Source organism: Chelonia mydas, chromosome 11, assembly GCF_015237465.2.
Source record: "Chelonia mydas isolate rCheMyd1 chromosome 11, rCheMyd1.pri.v2, whole genome shotgun sequence".
NCBI lineage: Eukaryota > Metazoa > Chordata > Testudines > Cheloniidae > Chelonia > Chelonia mydas.
Window position 1 is genome coordinate 76,363,146 of NC_051251.2, and position 21,045 is coordinate 76,384,190.

The window sequence follows — 21,045 nt, forward strand, 5'->3', positions numbered from 1 at the left end:
TCAAACAAGACTTATTTTGTGAAAGTTCTATGGCCGATGTTAAACAGGAGGTCAGTCTAAATACGCAACAGTCCTTTCTGGCCTTGGGATACACGAATCATTGATGTGAGTTTTGGGGGTGAGATGAAGGCTGGCAACAGTTGGTTTTACTAATGGTTTATCAGATTGTAGAAACTGAACAAATTAAATTTTGGTTCTAGTTTTGGCAAGTTTTTTGACTCCAGGATGAATAATTTGTGTCAGCAAGGATTAATTCAATGGAAATGCAAGATATGTGTCGACATATAGTTGCACATTTATTTTAGTGGATGGTGAGATCTTATATCAAATCCAACTAGTTAGGAAAACTTAACACTTTTAATAGAATGATTCCATGATTATAAATTATACCACAATTTAAAAAGTGAGTATTTTCTAATTTTCTAATAATATGAAGAATGTATAGATCATAAAATCCTGGTAATAAAGCACTTGTCACATTAACAGCAATTCTCCACTGCATTCTCCTATGTGTTTCCTGTCTGGGAAATGAGTTACAGAGAAGATCTCAACAACCAATGATGCATTTTCCTTAATTGCTTACTTACCAATTGTAAGCTAGAATATAAACTATTCTATTTATTTCACTTTTCTTTTCTTTAAATGGCCTCTCCAGGTAAATAATGGCTCCTGGAATTGATTAGCTACAAAGCCTTTAATAGAATGCATCCAATGAAGTGAGCTGTAGCTCACGAAAGATTATGCTCAAATAAATTTGTTAGTCTCTAAGGTGCCACAAGTACTCCTTTTCTTTTTGCGAATACAGACTAACACAGCTGCTACTCTGAAACCTTTAACAGCTAGGTTACCACTCACCATACAATACAGGTCAGCACTAACAGTCATTACCACTTGATGTCTGATTTCTGACCTGTGTGAAATGAACTTTTAGCTTCCCTACTTTCATGGACAGGATTGCAAATGAAATTATTGTCAGTACTTGCATTGTTGAGAATCTCAAAAGAGAGCCAAGAATTGAATGGTCTGTGGAGTCTCACTATCACTGCTAGGGGATGTGGATTTAGGCATATTACCCACCAACGTGGAATAGAAGTCTTTGCTGTGCAAACTAATAGACTTCACTTTCTGTTGCTGTCAGATATAGCATTACAGTTCATTTAAAGAAGCTGAAAGCACTTTGATAAATTGATTAAAAAGTGGTCTGATTTCATGGTACAGTAATTTTTGCAACTGCCCCTGTATCCTTTGCTGAAATATCACATGTAAACTTCCTACCAGAATACACCTCAAAGTATCACAGTAGATACTGCCAGATGGCCAACAGCACAGGAAGCAGGCCTATGCTTCCCTCTCTAGTCCATGAGTGAAAATACCAGTGTCACAAGACTGAATTGAAATCACTGGTGTTTATGCTCTATAGAGTGCTACCCAAAGATCCTTAACTTAGGGCACATCTACACTTGCAAACTTACAGCGCCAGCAGTTATAGCGCCACTCAGAGAGCACTAAAGGAAAACCGCTCTTGTGTGTTCACACTGACAGCTGCCTGCACAATAGGGTGTTCATACTTGCAGCGCTATTCAGAGCTGTGCATTCTGGGCAGCTATCCCACAGAGCACCTCTTTCGCTTTTGCCACTAAGACTTGTGGGAAGGCGGAAGGGGTCACGGGACATCCTGGGTCCTGTCCCAATGCCCCATGATGCATTGCTTCACTTCCCAGCAATCCCTGTGCTTCCGTCCGCATTTGGTGCCATCTTTCAATGGTTTGTGTACTGCGCGCCCTGCCCTGCCTCTTTCTGGGTGCAGGAATGGATCCCAAGCTGTTGACCAGAACGTTGCTCATGCTGATAACGCATCACGAGTAGCAATGGAGTTACTCCTTAAACTACAAAGGCAAGAGGAGTGCGACATAGATCTCGCCACACATATTAGCTACGACACGAGATTGCTTGTGGCATTCACGGAGATGCTGACCACAGTGGAACACTGCTTTTGGCTTGGGAAACAAGCACCGAGTGAGGGGATAACATCGTGATGCACGTCTGGGAAGACGAACAGTGGCTGCAGAACTTTCGCATGAGGAAAGCCACATTCATGGGACTGTGTGATGAGCTCACCCCAGCCCTACGGAGCAAGGACACGAGAATGAGAGCTGCCCTCTTGCTGGAGAAGCACATGGTGATTGCACTGTGGAAGCTGGCTACTCCAGACTGCTACCAATCTGTCGCTAACGAGTTTGGAGTGGGAAAGTCGACCATTGGAGTCGTGTTGATGGAAGCGTGCAGGGCCATTAATCACATCCTGCTCCAAAAGACAGTGACTCTGGGCAACGTGCGTGACATTGTGGATGGCTTTGCACAAATGGGCTCCCCTAACTGCGGAAGGGCGATAGATGGCACACACATTCCAATTCTGGCACCAGACAACCTAGCCACCGAGTACATTAATCGCAAGGGGTATTTCTCAATGGTTCTCCAGGCGCTTGTGGATCGCTGTGGGCGTTTCACAGACATTAATGCAGGCTGGTCTGGAAAGGTGCAGGATGCATGCATCTTTCGGAACACTGGCCTGTTCAAGGGAGCTGCAAGCAGGGACTTTCTTCCTGGACCAGAAGATCACCGCAGGGGAAGTCGAAATGCCCTCTGTGATTCTGGGAGACCCCACCTACCCCTTAATGCCGTTGCTCATGAAGCCATACATGGGGCAACTTGACAGCAGCAAGGAGCGGTTCAACAACAGACTGAGCAAGTGCAGAATGACTGTGGAGTGTGCATTCGGCCATTTAAAAGCCCGCTGGTGATGCCTGTATGGGAAGCTGGACATGGCCAAAGTCAAAGTCAATACTCCTATGCTTATAGCCGCGTGCTGTACGCTCCATAGCATTTGTGAAGGGAAGGGTGAAAGCTTCACTCAGGGCTGGACCGCAGAGGCTCAGCGCCTGGAGGCTGAGTTTGAACAGCCGGAGACCACGGCTATTAGAGGGGCACAGCACGGGGCCACAAGGATCAGGGATGCTTTGAGGCAGCAATCTGAAGCTGAAAGCCACTAATATTTGTTGCTATGCTCGGGATTGCAGTGCTTGTAATGCTAAGAGGTGGATGGTGCACATGATGCAAGAAGGGGCCTTAACATAATTGTATGTTGCTTTGCAGTGCTCTTTTTGCTTTCACGTAATAGAAAAAAAAGATTGCTTTCAAACAAAATTCTTTTATTGAAAGACAACCACCAGAGAAGAGTCAAATGGAAAAAAAAATTCATCAGCAGGGAGGAGGATGGGGGAAGGGAAGGTCTCAAGTGGAGGAGGGGTCCCGGGATGGCTACAGATTTGTGTATGCCCAGGGATCATACCCAACCTTCTCCTTTGGAGTACAATGCAGCGGGTGCTGTACTTCAGCAGGGCCAAACTGCAGAGGGATGGGTGTTGAGTGCAGTGCATAGTGGGAGTCCACACTGCTGGACTGTGAGGAGGGAGGAGTGGAATGCTGCGGGTAGAGAGTGGAGCCAGGAGGTTGATAGGAGTGTGTAGGCAGTGTGGGGGGGGGGGGCGCCAAAGGGGGAGCACGGGACAGAGTTTTGTGACAGCAGCTGCAGGGGAGGGCGGGCACGGAGCTGCTCGGTTTGAAGAGCTAGTATCGGCTGAAGCGCGTCCGCTAGGCGCTCCATAACTGTTAAGAGCCACTCCGTGGCTTCTTTCTGGTGTGCCGCGTTCTCTTTTCAGTCCTTTTTCTCGCTGTCCCGCCACTCCTTCAATTCCTTTTTCTCAGCGGCGGAGTGCATCATAACTTCACACATAAAGTCCTCCTTAGTTCTTCTTGGACACTTCTTAATACTTCACAACCATTCTACCACCGATAAAGAGGGAAGCTCCCAAGGTCATCTCTGTGAAGTTTAAATGCAGCATTCTGCAGAAACAGTATTGTTTGCAACATAGACAACACTGTTTCAGTGCTTTAAAACACAGCCAGTACTCTCACACCTGTCACTAACTGGCTGACCCCAGGTAAGCACACAAGCCACAAGACCTCCAAAATGGTGAGTAGCCGCAGGGGCAGGGTAAATCACTGGACCCTGCTATAAACTGGGCACATGCCTCTTGGGAACTTGGGGAGAGTTGGCACTGTAGGGTGGCCCTGATAATCATTCTTGTCCCCACACTTTCCAGAGGAGGTGAACATTATGGAAGATATCTCGCTGCTGAGGGTGAGCAGGGAATCAAGGGAGGGTCTTCTCCAAGCCTGCGGCTTCCACCCTGGCTCCTATGCAGCTAGCCTCTGTGCAGCAATGGTGTCCCCCCACCCCACCCATAACGGCACAGTGGCGCAGGAAATTTATGGTTAATGGGGCAAGAAACAAAGCAGCTCTGTCAAGGAACCTGCGGCAGTGGATTGCCCAGTATCTCCACAAGAGTTTCCTGGAGATCTCGGACGGAGATTCCCGTGAAGCGAGGGAGTGTATCAACAGCCTGTTCCGCTGCTCAAACTAGGCATGCAGTGGGAGACAAGCCTGCTTCCTGCAACCCTCCTGCCCCCAACATCTCACATCAGCAATTCCCAAACTCAGATCCACTTACCAGGGGCCTCCTCTCTTGTTTGTGCTTCGGCAAGATCCAACCGCTGTGACTGGCTAGTCTCCTCCAGGGCAGAAAAGAGCTCCTGACTGCATGCATCTCTGGCCTCCAAGTCATCCTCTGCCTCTGGGTTCCCCTCCCCCTCTTCGTCCAAGATTGCCTCCTCCTGGCTCAGTGCACTCTCAACTGGCATGCAAGCCAATGAAGTATCCACAGGGGACTTCGCAGTGGAGGTGGGGTCACCACAGAGTATCGCTTCCAGGTCTTCGTAGAACCGGCAGCTGGTGGGTGCAGCACCGGAGTGGCAGTTTGCCTCCCATGCCTTGCGGTAGGCATTTCGCAGCTCCTTCCCTTTGACCCCGCACTGCCGTGTGTCCCGGTTATGGCCTTTTTCTATCATGCATCTAGAAATCTGTCTGTAGGTATCATCATTCCAGCTGTGACTGCACTGCCTCCTCTCCCCAAATCCCGATGAGGTCCAGCAGCTTGGCATTGCTCCAAGCAGGGGACCGCCTGGTGCGTGGAGCAGGCATGGCCACCTGGAAAGATGCGCTGAGACCACTGCACATATCACCGAGCAAACAGGAAGGGGACTTTCAAATTTGCAAAGGAATGTCCGGGGTGGGGCTGACAGTGGGTCACCTGAGGGCAGGGCAGTCGAGTTCAAACCGACGGGCAGAGAGGTAAGAACAGATATTGTGGGACACCTCCTGGAGGCCAATCGCAGCAGTGTCATCACCCCGGCGACTACCCTGGCACCAGAGCGCTGTAGCCCCAGCACAGAAAGCTCTGCGCCCCTCCTCGGGGTGGTTATCTTAGAGCGCTGCATCTGCACAGTTTCTGCGCACTCGGTGGCTTGGCCGTGGGTGCACCTCGGGAGCTACAGCGCTCACAGCTGCTTTACTGCACGCAAACTTGCCAGGGTACATAGGGCCTTAAAGTGCAAATCAAACAATTTAGCTTAGTTCTTGTGTTTTCAGTTACTAACTGGATTAAATTTGCTGGTAGAAACATAAGAATGTAGCCAAGGTGCTGCATGCTCTGCAGCAAGCTGGAAATTCTGTTACAAGGACCCTTGATTCTATGACACTCTGGTGAAAATTCTCAAAGTTCAGTGGCAGTTTTAGATACATTTTAATAATGAGTTTTCTAAATCCACTATGCAAATGAATAATTCAATCACAACAGTAGTTCCTGTATTTGATATTAAATTTGTTTGTTTTATATTCTCCATGCATTTTCAATGCCAAATGTTGTCATCTTGAATTTTCAAAAGTTAACTAAGGGTATGTCTACACTGGAAACTTCAAAGCACTGCTGCGGGAACGCTCCTGCAGCAGCGCTTTGAAGTGCGAGTGTGGTCGCGTGCGAGCGCTGGGGATTAGCTCTGAGTGCTGGGAGCATGGCTCCCAGAGCTCAGAATCTATCTACACTAGTGCTTTAAAGCGTTCAGACTTGCTGCGCTCACACCCCTGAGCCAGCAAGCTAGAGCGCTATAAAATGCTAGAGCGCTATAAAATGTAACCTAATTAAGACAAATGGGGCAGTTCACACCTCTGAGGTGGTCTGCAAACTATTGGCCAGGTCTACATTCAAAAGTTAAGCCAACCCAGCTATTTCTCTCAGAACTGTGAAAAAGCCAGACCCCTGAGCCCTGTAGTTAGGCCAACCTAACCGCCGTTGTAGACAGCCCTACATAGACGGAAGAATTCTTCCATCGACATAGCTACTGCTTCTCAGGCAGGTGGAGTCACTACAGCAATGGGAGAATCCCTTCCGTCGCTGTAGTGAATGGCTATGCTGAAGAACTACAGTGGCACTGCTGTGGCTATCCTGCAGGCTAGCCCACAAGAAAGTCTGGTCCACACAAAACATAAGTCAACACAGCAACAGTCAGCCAGCAATGTGAAAAATCTACACCATTGGCCAATGTAGCTAAGCTGACCTAACTCCCAATATAGATGCAGCTACATAAATGGAAAAAAATGCTTCTGTCGATGTACCTACGATTGCTCAGGGAGGTAGTATTCTTACACTAATGGAAAACCCCTTCCATTTCTGCAGGCTGGATCTACACTACAAAGTTATGCCAGCATACCTACAGCAATGTACCTATGCGTCCGATGAAGTGAGCTGTAGCTCAGGAAAGCTTATGCTCAGATAAATTTGTTAGTCTCTAAGGTGCCACAAGTACTCCTTTTCTCTATGCCAGTATGGTTTCTGTAGTGTACAAATACCCAAAGAAAATGATGCACCAGTTTACATCCATTTCAAAGTTACCTTTGTATCCTGGAGGGCTAGAAATATAATTTTTTTAAGAACAATGCAGTTTGCAGAATTCTACAGCAAGTAGTGAATTCCACAGCAAATGCTGCTGCCATGGGACCACTGAATACACAGGACCTTTGTTATAGCAGACTTTCCCTTTTCACTTGTTTAAGCTTCTTATTTGATGCTTCTTTCTAGAGATCTGTGATACTGCTGAATCTTTCCATCACACTAAACAGACAATATTTATCAAAGTATTAACTGTGTGTGTTTTCAAAATTAAAAAAGTATTCTGCAATTATATAAAAATAGTATAGCAATACATTTCAAGTAACTTTGGTATTACTCTTGGAATCTAAAGATCTGGTGAGGACTAAAATTACTTGCAATACAAGTACTGTATGTTGGTATATTTTAATGCTGTAAGATTATTTTAATTCTTGAGTCCAGGAGCCTGAATTGCTTGTTTGTTACATTCCCTGCAATGCCTGGGGAAATCCTTGAGTGTTTGGGAGATGCTTTTAGAGAAGTTTAAAACCAGGTTACGGCTGGTTGCTCTTCACTCAGCCACAAGAACAGGATGCTAAAGTTATAAGATATACATGCTGGAATACAAATCTAATCAAATGGCTGCCTTTCTACTAAAAAAGTAGGAAAACCTCTAGACCAGCGGTGGGCAAACTTTTTGGCCTAAGGGTCACATCTAGGTATAGAAATTGTATGGCGGGCCATGAATGCTCACAAAATTGGGGGTTGGGGTGCGGGAGGGGATGAGGGCTCTGGGGTGGGGTCAGAAATGAGGAGTTATGGGTGTGGGAGGGGGCTCCGGACTGGGGCAGGGGCTTAGGATGGTGGGGGTGCTCTGGGCTGAGACCGAGGGGTTCGGAGAGCGGGACAGGGATCAGGCTCCAGGCAGCACTTACCAGAATCAGTGGTATGTCCCCCCCTCCTGCTCCTACATGGAGGTACAGCCAGGCAGCTCTGCCCCATTTGCAGGCACCGCCCCTGCAGCTCCCGGAAGCAGCGGCATGCCCCCCTCCCCCCCCCCCGGCCTCCAGCTCCTAAGCGGAGGCGAAGCACCAGGCAGCTCTGTGTCAGGTTCCTAACCAATGGGAGTTGCAGGGGGCAACGCTTGGGGTGGGTGCTGCATGCCGAGCCCCCTGGCTGCCCCTACACATAGGAGCCAGAGGGGGCACATGCCGCTACTTCCGGGAGCCACATGGAAAGCCCGCAACCCCGCTCCCTGGCTGGAATATGAAGCAGGGCAAGCCCCTGACCCCACTCCCCAGCAGGAGGTTGAGAGCCAGATTAAAAAGGTCCAACGGGCCGGTTGTGGCCTGTTGGCCATAGTGTGCCCACCACCCCTGCTCTAGATCAAGACTTCCTTGAATTGATAACCTTCCATCATTCTGTCAGGACGATGGCATTTCATCTTTACCCAGCGTCCTCTCCCCCCAACACCAGTAGAACCCCTGTGATCTGCAGGAAACCACAACCCTGCACCCCTCTGGAAGCTCACTCCTCTTCCCCAGTAGCATGGCTCAATCCTACCTAGGACTCTCCTCTTTCTAGAGTGGGATGTAGGTGGAGCAAAAGTGGGGAGTATATGCAGAGAAGCTAATATAGCCTGGCACTGTATGAACTTTTTGCAACCATCTTCTGTGGATATGTAGGAATGACACTGCAACCATCCCTGTCTACTGCAACTCCACCCCCTCCTCCTATGCAGAAAAACTTTGCAGAGAGCCTCTCTGTGTCTATTGGGGGCAGATAGACTCCAATGAGGTCATTAGGTATGGGCAGCATACTTCCTTTCCCAGAGCTAGGGATTTAGCTTGAGTGCCACCTGTCCCAAAGTGGAGAGGAAAAAGCCTATCTTTTTCCATCACTTCAGGTCTACATGCAGACTAGGGATTGGAGGTTGCAAGCCTTACCACATTGATGTGCACCTTTGAGTGCTTATCCTCACTGCAAAGCTAACTCAAGTTCCATGCACACACAAAAACCTTGAAATCAAGCATGATGGTGGTTTTAATTCAAGTTGGCTGGCCAATCAGAGGGTAGATACTAAAGATCAAGTTAGCACAACTCATCAGCTGCTAGAACAAACATTCTGTGCAGCTCAAGTATTATTTTGCAGCGTGGCTGCTTTTATGTGAAAGGAGTTAACTCAAGTGCAGGCAACTCTAGTTAACTATGCAGTGAAGAGAAGACCAAGAAGTTTTGCTTGCCTCTCTCCCCTCACTTTTCTGGACAGACAGCTTTCCAGACTTACACTTGGAATACAACCAGTTTTGTATGAATTGGGTAAAGGAGCCTGCTCTGCACTCTGAAAAGCCATTCTATCCTGTGAAGACTATGAAAATAGTTACCTTCAGGAAAGACTCTTTAGATAGCCTACAAATATAATTGTAGTTAAAAAGCAGCGAGCAGTACTGACCTGCATAAAATAGATTTAGAGGTTGAGCAGAGTCTACCAATACAAAATGGAAGTTGACTAGACTTTTTACAAATTCTGTGACTTTTTGCTTCGGAACACTGATTGGTGTCTTCAATGACGAAAGTAGTATACTTGAGACTTTCCGATACACAGTAGAACGGTCCCACCCCCGGACTGACAGCCTCTGTGCTGTTGCGGAGGATGAAAGTCTCAGGGAAGGAGAACATCCAACTGGAGCAGAGGGAAACGATCCCATAGTTGGGACTCTCCTTCCAGATAAGGGAACTCCAGTTATTAGGAAGAGACAGGTATTAGTAATGGACAATTCGATCATTAAAAACATAGATAGCTAGGTTTGCGATGACCAGCAGAACCGCATGGTGCCTTGCCTGCCTGGTGCAAAGACTGCGGATCTCTCGAGACATCTAGACAGACTTATGCAAAGTGCTGTGGAAGAGCTGGTGGTCGTGGTACATGTAGGTACAAGTGACATAGGGAAGGATAGGAGAGAGGTCCTAGAGGTCAAATTTAGGCTGCTAGATAAGAGATTGAAGTCCATGACCTCTATGGTAGCATTCTCTGAAATACTTCCAGTTCCACGCGCAGAGACATTTGAACAGGCAGAACCACAGGGTGTCAATGTGTGGATGAGACGATGGTGTAGGGAGGAAGGGTTTAGATTTATTAGGAACTGGGGAAACTTTTGGGAAAGAGGGAGCCTATAAAGGAAGGATGGGCTCCACCTAAACCAAAATGGAACCAGATTGCTGGCACTTTAAATTAAACAGTTGTTGAGCAGTTTTTAAACTAAGGGCTGGTGGAGAGCCAACAGGTGCAGAGGAGCACATGGTTCGGACACAGACATCCCTTAGGGGAGGATCTGTTAATGGAGATTCTCTATGTCCTAGTAATGGGAAGAGGATGGAAGATGATACAGGTAGGATCTGATGAGAAACAGTCAAATGATAAAAAGTCTCATTCAATTACATTATGTAGACATAAGACAGCTAAAAGGTGACAAGTTTTTAAAGTGCTTATGTACCAATGCTAGGAGTCTAAATAATAAGATGCGTGAACTTGAGTGCCTCGTATTAAACAAGGATATTGATATAATAGGCATCACAGAAACTTGGTGGAATGAGGATAATCAATGGGACACAGTAACATAAGGGTACAAAATATATCAGAGGACAGAACAGGTCATGCTGGTGGGGGAGTGGCACTATATGTGAAAGAAAGCGTAGAATCAAATGAAGTAAAAATGTTAAATGAACCAAACTGTACCATAGAATCTCTATGACTAGTAATTCCATGCTCTAATAATAAGAATATAGAAGTAGGGATATATTACCGACCACCTGACCAGGATGGTGATATTGACTGGGAAATGCTCAGGGAGATGAGAGAGGCTATTAAAATAAAAAAGGGGGATTTCAACTATCCCCATATTGACTGGGTACATGTCACCTCAGGACGGGATGAAGAGATAAAGTTTCTTGACACCTTAAATGACTGCTTCTTGGAGCAGCTAGTCCTGTAACCCACAAGAGGAGAGGCAATTCTTGATTTAGTCCTAAGTGGAACACAGCTTCTGGTCCAAGAGGTGAATATAGCTGGACCCCTTGGCAATAGTAACCATAATATAATTAAATTTAACATCCCCGTGGCGGGGAAAACACCACAGCAGCTCAACGTAGCATTTCATTTCAGAAAGGGGGACTACACAAAAATGAGGAAGTTAGTGAAACAGAAATTAAAAGGTTACAGCACCAAAAGTGAACTCCCTACAAGCTGAGTGGAAACTTTTTAAAGACACCATAATAGAGGCTCAACTTAAATGTTTACCCCAAATTAAAAAACATAGTAAGAGAACCAAAACAGTGCAAGCATGGCTAAACAAAGTAAAAGAAGCAGTGAGACACAAAAAGGCATCCTTTAAAAAGTGAAAGTTAAATCCTAGGGAGGAAAATAGAAAGGAGCATAAACTCTGGCAAATGAAGTGTCAAAATATAATTAGGAAGGCCAAAAAAGAATCTGAAGAACAGCTAGCCATAGACTCAAAAAGTAATAGCAAAAAAATGTACATCAGAAGCAGGAAGCCTGCTAAACAAACAGTGGGGCCCCTGGATGAGGGAGATTCCCAATCCTGAGCCATTCTTTTTAGCTGACAAATCTGAGAAACTGTCCCAGATTGAGTTGCCATTCAGAGGTGGTTTTGGACCAAATTGATAAACTAAACAGTCATAAGTCACCAGGACCAGATGGTATTCACCCAAGAGTTCTGAAGAAACTCAAATATGAAACTGCAGAACAATTAATTGTAATCTGTAACCTATCATTTCAATCAGCTTCTGTACCAAAAGACTGGAGGATAGCTAATGTGATACCAATTTTTAAAAAGGGCTTCAGAGCAGCGTTCTCTCTAATTTTTCCCACCCATGTACGGAACCAATTTTGTTACATGCACCAATATGGAGGAGATGCGTGACACATCACCTTCATAGAATATTAGGGTTGGAAGAGACCTCAAGAGGTCATCTAGTCCAATCCCCTGCTCAAAGCAGGACCAACACCAATTAAATCATTCCAGCCAAGGCTTTGTCAAGCCGGCCCTTAAAAAGCTTTAAGAATGGAGATTCCACCACCTCTCTACAAATTCATGCAGTGGTAGTGCGGGCTCTGGGGTGGGGCCGGGGATGGGGGGCTCAGGGCCAGGGCAGAGGGTTCAGTGAAGGGGGTGAGGGCTCCGGCTGGGGGTGCGGGCTCTGGGGTGGGGCCAGGGATGAGGAGTTTGCAGTGCAGGAGAGTGCTCCGGGGCTACAGCGGGCAGAAAGGACTCCCCCCAGCTCTCTTCTCTTCACAACAGCACCTGGGCTGTGGGGGAGAGGCGCCGCTCCACACCACAGCAGCTCCGTGGCCGTGCCACCCCACCCCAGCCACAGCAGGGCTGGGAACCCCGGCCACCGCAGGTCTGGACCGCAGCAAGGCTGGGTGCCCCAGCAGGGCCAGGCTAGGTTGAGGCTGGGGGAGGGGCACCCCTGGCCTGACCCCGTGCGAGTTCCCTGAGTGCCTGCACAGTGCTAAATAGGCTCCTGCACGGCCACGTGGCTTATAGGGAACCTAATTCCAGAGGTGATTCCGGCAATTACAGGCTGGTAAACCTGACTTCAGCACCGGACAAACTAGTTGAAACTATAATAAAGAACAAAACTGTTAGACACATAGATTAACATAATTTGTTGGAGAAGAGTCAACATGGTTTTTGTAAAGGAAAATCATGCCTCACTAATCTACTAGAATTCTTTGAGGGGGTCAACAAGCATGTGGACAAGAGTGATCCAGTGGATATAATGTACTTAGATTTTCAGAAAGCCTTTGACAAGGTCCTTCACCAATGGCTCTTAAGCAAAGTAAGCTGTCATGGGATAAGAGAGAAGGTTCTCTCATGGATTGGTAACTGGTTAAAAGATAGGAAACAGAGAGTATGAATAAATGGTCAGTTTTCAGAATGGAGAGAGGTAAACAGTGCTGTCCCCCAAGGGTCTGTACTGGGACCAGTGCTGTTCAACACATTCATAAATAATCTGGAAAAAGGGATACTCAGAGACATGGCAAAATTTGCAGATGATACAAAAATACTCAAGATAGTTAAGTCCAATGCTGACTCCGAAGAGTGACCAAGGTATCTCGCAAAACTCGGTGTCTGGGCAACAAAATGCAGATGAAATTCAACATTGACAAATGCAAAGTAATGCACATTGGAAAACATAATCCCAACTATACATATAAAATAATAGGGTCTAACTTAGCTGTTACCACTCAAGAAAGATCTTGGAGTCATTGTGGATAGTTCTCTGAAAATATTCACTCAATGTGCAGCGGCAGTCAAAAAAGTGAACAGAATGTTGGGCATCATTAAGAAAGGGACAGATAATAAAACAGAAAATATATTGCCTCCATATAAATCCATGGTACGCCCACACCTTGAATACTGCGTGCAAATGTGGTCGCCCATCTCAAAAAAAGATATATTGGAATTGGAAAAGGTTCAGCAAAGGGCAACAAAAATGATTGGGGTATGGAACGGCTTCCGTATGAGGAGAGATTAATAAGACTGGGACTATTCAACTTGGAAAAGGAATGACTAACGGGGGGAATATGATAAAGGTCTATGAAATCACGACTGGCGTGGAGAAAGTAGATATGAGAAGGAGTGAATAACACTTCCTTAACACAAGAACTAGGGGTCATCAAATGAAATTAATAGGCAGCAGGTTTAAAGCAAACAAAAGGAAGTTTTTATTTTTTCACACAACGCACAGTCAACCTGTGCAACTCTTTGCCAGGGGATATTGTGAAGGCCATGACTATTACAGGGTTCAAAAAAGAACTAGATACATTCATGGAGGATAGGTCCATCAATGGCTATTAGCCAGGATGGGCAGGGATGGCATTCCTAGCCTTTGCTTGCCAGAAGCTGGGAATGAGCAACAGGAAATGGATCACTTGATGATTACCTATTCTGTTTATTCCCTCTGGGGCACCTGGCATTGGCCACTGTCAGCAGACAGGATACTGGGCTAGATGAACCTTTGGTCTGACCCAGTTTGTCTGTTCTTGTTATATTCTTAATTTCTTTGTAAGTTACACTGCCCTAATAATTCAGCTATGAATGAATCCCACCATATTAGTTTCTCAGACTGCTCAACAAGAGATGGATAGATGGATCAAGTGTAACTACTCTTGAACTCGGACAATTCCTTCTTTGGTTCTGATTTCACTTCCATTTAATAATGACAGTATCTTGGATATTTTCTTGAGAATTTTTAGGATCTATGGTGGTGATGGCTAGATACAGACAAGCTGCCTAAGATATGTTTATAAAAACAAGCATAAAGGCCTGATAAAAAGGAGGATATTTCACAAGTACTGTATTGCCATTCCTTACTGTCGGTATTTTAAAATCACTTTCTCTGATACTGGCATTAGTTGATGCAAAGTAGATTTTTTCCTCACCTCATTCTATAGAAAATTGGAAATCCACAAGATGACAACCAAAAAACATAATGGAATACTTCTGGTCCTTTTTACATCTACAGGGAGTAGAGTAACTTGTCACATAATTTTATTGCAAATCTCATAATAGTTGGCATTTTCCATGACATGCCAGCTGCTGGTGTAATGTGACTATGTGAGAACCTCATCTCTCTCACTCTTTTTTTTAAGTTTCTACCCCACATGGACGCAGAGAAAAGTTTGAAAATATGAACTCTAAAAGGCACGAACACCAGAAGGCAAATAAATAACACAGAAATTTATTTTTTAAATCTCACAATTTTTAAACCAATCTCATGACTTCAGGAAAGGCAGGGAGGGCTGACTCAACATTTTTGAATGTTCAGGGTTGGCAGTATTGCTCTTCTTCTAACCATGGTTTGAACCATGCAAGTTGTTCCACCTTGTCAGACTCCCATGCAGAGTCCCATTGATGTTAATGGGATTCTACAGTGGCCTTTTCACACAGAACTTTCAGGATTAAGGCCCACATTTGATCCACAGAACTGTTTCCAGAAACCTAGTTAATGTTTCTTTTAGGTTCAGAACAGGCAACATCAGGATATTAAGCTTCCTCAGAATGAGAGTGCTAAGACAGCGGAAGGGTGACAAATATTAAATAAAATATTTCACCTGAGTAATTAGAGGTGTAACAATAGCTCTGATTTTTACCTACCTTTGAATTTTTATGTAGTGTAATGTAACTAATTAGCCTACAAAAGCTAAACATTTAATATTGAACTAAAGAACTCTTAGGGCATGGCTACACTTGCAGATGTAGAGCGCTGTGAGTTAAACCATCCTTCGGAGAGCGCAGTAGGAAGAGTGCTGCAGTCTGTCCACACTGACAGCTTCAAGCGCACTGGCATGACCACATCACTTGCAGCAGCATTGGGAGCGGTGCATTGTGGGCAGCTATCCCAGCATGCAAGTGATTGCAACATGCTTTTCAAATGGGGGGGGGCCGGCAGCAGAGTGTGACAGGGAGAGTGTTGTGTGTATGTGTGGGGAGAGAGAGTGGGTTTTGTGGGGCTGAGACCATGTCAGCATGCTGTCTTGTAAGTTCAGAGAGCAGCAGACTCCCCTCTCCCCCCCCCCCCCGCCTCTCTCTCTCACACACAGTATTCCACACGAATGACTTGCTTTGTCTAGGAGCAGATAAGCAGCGAGCTGTCAGAAACAGAGCTTTCAAAAGGCATATCCGCATTCCTGCAGCAATTCAAAAACCAAGAGTGGTCACTTGACTTAAGGGGATTATGGGACGTTTCCAGAGGCTGATCAGAGCGCAGTAATGCAATACCTCGTTCACATTGGCACCACGGCACTCCAGCGGGGGCACAGCAAACGTTATTCCACTCGCCGAGGTGGAGTACCAGCAGCGCTGTAGCCACGGAGTCAGAGCGCTCTTAGTGCCTTGCCAGTGTGGACGGGTGGTGAGCTAGTGTGCCTGGGGCTCCTTTACTGCGCTGTAACTCGCAAGTGTAGCCAAGTCCTAAGATGCAACACTGGCACAGCATGCAGCTTTAAATATAATATAAGCCCCCACTGATTTGGAGATGGCAAAGTGACAGCTGTCCAACAGGTGGGAACAGTTTGCTTCTTACACTAGAATACCACATTTTCCTTACTATAGCCAGATACTGTACTAGTAGGGGACTTAATACAAGGAAAGTTTTAACAAAATCCTGCTCACACATCATGTACTACTTTGTCCTGTATAATGCAGCCAAGAGAAACATACAAGAGCTTTAGGTCAAGTCATAGGTCAGAACTACATGTAAGTAGTGGTAAAAAGATAAAATTGATATTTAAGTGATTTTTTTTCTACATTTTATCCACAGTGCTTCAAAAGAATCTACTTTGATTTCCCACAATGTATATGATGTAATTGTTCAGGTGTGATGACTATCATTTCTACTCTGAGGTAAAAAAAAAAATCATTAAATATAAACTCCTTTTGTCAAAATGCCTCCTTCTGAAAGAATAACTCTGGGTAGCTTGAAAGCTAGTCCTTTCACCAACAGACGTTTGTCCAATAAAATATATTACCTTACCCACCATGTCTCTCCGATTCTGAAATACAAGTAAGAACTCTCAAACTGGCATTTCATATTCTCACTGGCTAAAGAGCTACAGCCGCTGATACTAAATATGATGTAGTGTGATTTGGTAACTTAAGACCAGTCTGAAGTTACGCAGCAGGTGGATAGCCAACCCACAACTAGATTCCCAGTCTACTGTCCTATGTGCTGGATCACAGTGGCTTCCGTTACCATTTCAACCAGTGGTGAGCTGGAGCCGGTTCGCACCGGTTCGCTAGAACCGGTTGTTAAATTTAGAAGCCCTTTTAGAACGGGTTGTCCCATGAGGGACAACCCGTTCTAAAAGGGCTTCTAAATTTAACAACCAGCCAAATGTGGCGCTTTAGGTGCCAACTCCATGGGTGCTCCAGGGCTGGAGCACCCACAGGGAAAATTTGGTGGGTGCAGAGAACCCACCGGCAGCTCCCAGCCCCACGCCCAGCCCCAGCTCACCTCCGCTCCGCCTCCACCTCCTCCCCTGAACACGCCGCCCCGCCGGCTTCCCGCGAATCAGCTGTTCACGCAGGAAGCCTGGGAGGGCTGAGAAGCAAGTGGCGGCTTCGCGCTCAGGCCCAGGGAGGTGGAGCGGAGGTGAGCTGGGGGAGGGCTGCCCGCGCTGCAGCAGGTAACCCGGGGGCCGCAGGGGAACCGCTCCCCGCCCCAGCTCGTCTCCGCCTCCCTGGGCCTGAGCGAGAAGCCGCCGCTTGCTTCTCAGCCCTCCCAGGCTTCCTGCGTGAACAGCTGATTAGCGGGAAGCCCAGGGGGAGAAGCAGAGCGGGGCGGCACATTCAGGGGAGGAGATGGAGCAGAGGTGAGCTGGGGCCAGGCGCGGAGCGGGGAGCTGCCAGTGGGTGCTCTGCACCCATCAAATTTTCCCCGCGGGTTCTCCAGCCCCAGAGCACCCACGGAGTCGGTGCCTGAGGCGCCACTTTTGATGTGATCAGTGGGGGGAGCGGCCGCTCTCCTTATTCCCCCGCTAGCTACGCTACACCACCCCTAGGAGCCAGAGTGGGCACCCACTACAGTGGCCCACGAGACCCTCCTGCCCAGTTCTGGGGGCAGTCAGGGGACAGAGGAGGGGGATGGATGGGGCAGGGGTCCCGGGGGGCGGGCCACAACCCCCTAGTGGGGTGAGGAGGGAACCGGTTAAGATTTTGGCAGCTCATCACTGATTTCAGCATCATATTTCTCTACTTGGAGACCAAAGACAGTCCACAAAAACAAAAGAAACCTTGGACATAAATGATACAGTGACTGGTCAGATCAACATTTATGAAAATGATCAGGTTTTATCAATGTAAAGCACATGTGATTTTTTTTCCCGAATAGTGCTATTTGTTTGTTAGGTACCACCAAAGTGCTCAGCACTGTACAAGACAAAGATAACAGTAACCTCAGTGACAAGCTTACATTCTCGAGCCCTGATGCTGTACGTTTCTAAACACATGGGAGGTTCCATTGACCATAACAATACTAATCTTGTACATATGAGTAAACGTTTTTTTCATTCCACTCTTAGTACAGAATAAATCTGTTTCCCACCACCTATAATTATAATCTCAACTTCTCAAGTATCAATATACTTCCAAGTAAATGAAGTCTGAGTATTAAAAAAGAATCATCCTTACTCTGACCCTGACATGCCTCTAGAGTTTATCAGTTATTTAAGCAGCAGAAAATGTAACTCATATTTTGGGTTCATACCACTATTCTGAACTCTGATCTCCTTGACCCCTGAGAACCCTCCAAAGCCACCAAATTAAGACTCTCACTTCTCTGGTTACACAGCTTCTGAAACCATTATTTTCTTACACTGAAACCATTTAGAACCTGCATTTAAGATTAAAATGTTAAAACAAAGCAGCAATTTTTAAGTGAGCCAAATGAAAAAACAGATGCCGTTGGTAACAAAATTCCCAACCTTGAGTGTAACTTTTATATTGATTTCCAAGGTAGATTGTTTCCCCAATATCCCTGCATTAGGCATGACATTCAGCAAGACAAGCATTTCAGCTACTCCCAGCTGGAATTCAGTAGAACTGTCACTGACTATATATAAAATTAACCATTTTGATGTAGTTGCACTTAAGTACGTATGCAAGATGTGCACACATACAACATTAATTGAATTATACGCTGGTGCAACTCACAAAATATCCACTGCATACTCTCTTCACTCTTTTCACCTACTTATCCTCAGTTTGCTCTTTATAGGAAACTGAACGGCCATCAGAATCCAGGGCCAATCCATAAACAAACACCACGTTTTCACTTACATGGATTTTGGTGTCTTAGATCCCAAAACTTTAGTGGTGCAGGACTTCGCCCCAACAAGGGAGATTTCTGCACAGAGCTCATCGCAGGGCTGGCTCTTGACTACAAGTTTCTCGGGGCAACAGCCTTGTTTTGTGTTTGTGAAGCAGGGTGCACGCTAAGGAGACCAGCTAGGAGACCGTCACCTCGCGCCGCTAAGGGCCAGCGGTTGGCCTGGAGCGCGCAGCCTCAGGTCAGGGCTGTGACCCTGTCACAGAACCGACACGGAACAACACACAGCCCCATCCGGGGGTCTCAGCCCGCCACGGTGCTGTCATGGGGACTCTCCCCCACACAGCTCACCTGGGGGTGGGGGGCTGAGGCACCGGAAAGGAGCCCAGGTCCCCCGCCCCCCAGGCTGGGGGGGGGGGGCAGGAGTCCAGCCGCTCATCGACCCACCTTGACCCACTCTCCCCCCGCGGGAAAAGGGCCCGGCAGCCGGCCCCCAGGGGCGGGGAAGGAGCCCGGCAGTCCCAGCCCCCCAGGAGAGGGGGAAGGGGAGCGCCATCATCACCTTGGCTCTACCGGCCTCCAGCTTCCTCCGCCTCTCCTCCGCGTCCATGGCCGGGGCCGGGCCGGGGGCGCGAGCCCGACGAACGGGGCAGGCTCCCGACGGGGGGCTGGGGGAGGGGACCGGGCTCCGAGGCGCCTCACGGCCGCCAGCGAGCTCACAATGGCGCCCGCCGAGCCCACGCTCAGGGAAGGGCCGCGCTGGGACCGGGGCCCCGCCCCCCGCTCCGCCCCAGGCCAGGCAGGGCGCCCCGCGTGGGGCTCGGTCCGGCGAGGGCCCTGCCGCAGGGAGCCTGGCCGCTCCCGAGGGGCTCCTGCCGCGCTGCCGACTCCGCCCAGCGGCCACCCGCCGGCCAGCGGGGGATGGGTCTCGGCCGGGCCCGGGCGGTTGGGGAGGGTCCGGGGGGGCGGGGCAGTGGGCGGGGCGGGGCTGTGGGCGGGGAAGCCCCGGGGCAGTGGGAGGGGCTGGGGGCGGGGCACTGTGCCCAGTCGCAGGAACGGATGGCTGGGATTGACAGCGGGGGCTGGCGTTCTCCTCCCTCTGCAGCTCCCGCCCCCGCCAACGGAAGCCCCGAGGAGGAAGCTCCTCCCCACCGCGGAGCTACGGCTGCCTGGATGGTCAGTTCAAAAGGATGCGGGGCTAGGGCCCGCCCCCACAGGGGAGCTAGCCAATCGCGAGTGGGCGGCCTCAGCCCCGGGAAAACCGAGCCGGCCAGTCAGGAGCTGGGATAGTGGAGGGGGGAGGGGGTCTCCGCCCACAGGGCCAGGGCGTGAGGCGCTTCCCGCCGGTTCCCTCCCTGTGGGGGCGGGGCAAGGAGAGCGCCTGGAGCTGCGTTGCTCGTGCGGGCTGCGTGCGTCCCGGGGGGGGCCGCGGGGCTTCCCCGCCGGGAGGAGTTCCGAGGCCCCCCCGCCCTGTCCTCGCCGGGAGGGGCTTCAAGCTCTACGGATCCCGCCCCACCCTGCCCCCTAGCTCTATGGACCGCCTCCTGAGGGCCTGCCCCCCCCAGGGAGGGGCTCCTAGCTCTGTGCCCCCTCCTATCCCAGCCCCAAGGGGAGGGGCTCCTAGCTCTAGGGACCCCCCCTTTGGCCCCACCGCACAGGGAGGGGCTCCTAGCTCTGTGCCCCCTCCCATCCCAGCCCAAGGGGAGGGGCTCCTAACTCTAGGGACCCCCCCCTTTGGCCCCACCCCACAGGGAAGGGCTTCTAGCTCTGTGCCCCCTCCCATCCCAGCCCCACAGGGAGGGGCTCCTAGCTCTGTGCCCCCTCCCATCCCAGCCCAAGGGGAGGGGCTCCTAGCTCTAGGGACCCCCCCTTTGGCCTCACCCCACAGGGAAGGGCTCCTAGCTTTGTGTCCCCTCCCATCCCAGCCCCATAGGGAGGGGCTCCTAGCTCTAGGGACCCCCCCTTTGGCCCCACCCCATAGGGAAGGGCTTCTAGCTCTGAGCCCCCTCCCATCCCAGCCCCACAGGGGGGGGGCTTCTAGCTCTATGGAAACTCCCCTTCCCTGCTCCCCCCACCTCCCCCGACCAATGTTGTTGGAGGGAAATAAGAGGACAACCACATACTAACAGGTTTCAGAGAAGCAGTCGTGTTAGTCTGTATTCGCAAAAAGAAAAGGAGGACTTGGGGCACCTTAGAGACTAACCAATTTATTTGAGCATAAGCTTTCGTGAGCTACAGCTCACTTCATCGGATGCATAAAGTGGAAAAGCTTATGCTCAAATAAATTGGTTGGTCTCTAAGGTGCCACAAGTACTCCTTTTCTTTTCACATAATAATAGGGGCTGGCCCTGTATTTTAAGTGATAATT

At 48.6% G+C, this 21,045-nt stretch overlaps 1 protein-coding gene across 9 annotated transcripts in view; it reads right to left on the bottom strand.

Annotated features, from left to right (window-relative positions):
* The window catches only part of PCNT (pericentrin), a 241,299-nt gene extending 221,820 nt beyond the window's left edge, over window positions 1-19,479 (bottom strand). For 3 of the 9 annotated variants that reach the window (XM_037912949.2, XM_043525812.1, XM_037912947.2), the window contains exon 1: window positions 19,240-19,455. In XM_037912949.2, coding sequence (XP_037768877.1) covers window positions 19,240-19,287 — 48 coding nt within the window. In that variant the 5' untranslated portion in view covers window positions 19,288-19,455. Of the gene's footprint in view, window positions 1-19,239 lie in introns of all 9 variants that reach the window. The other 6 variants (XM_043525814.1, XM_037912952.2, XM_037912951.2 and 3 more) reach the window with 4 other exon arrangements.
* Between the last annotated feature and the right edge of the window lie 1,566 nt (window positions 19,480-21,045).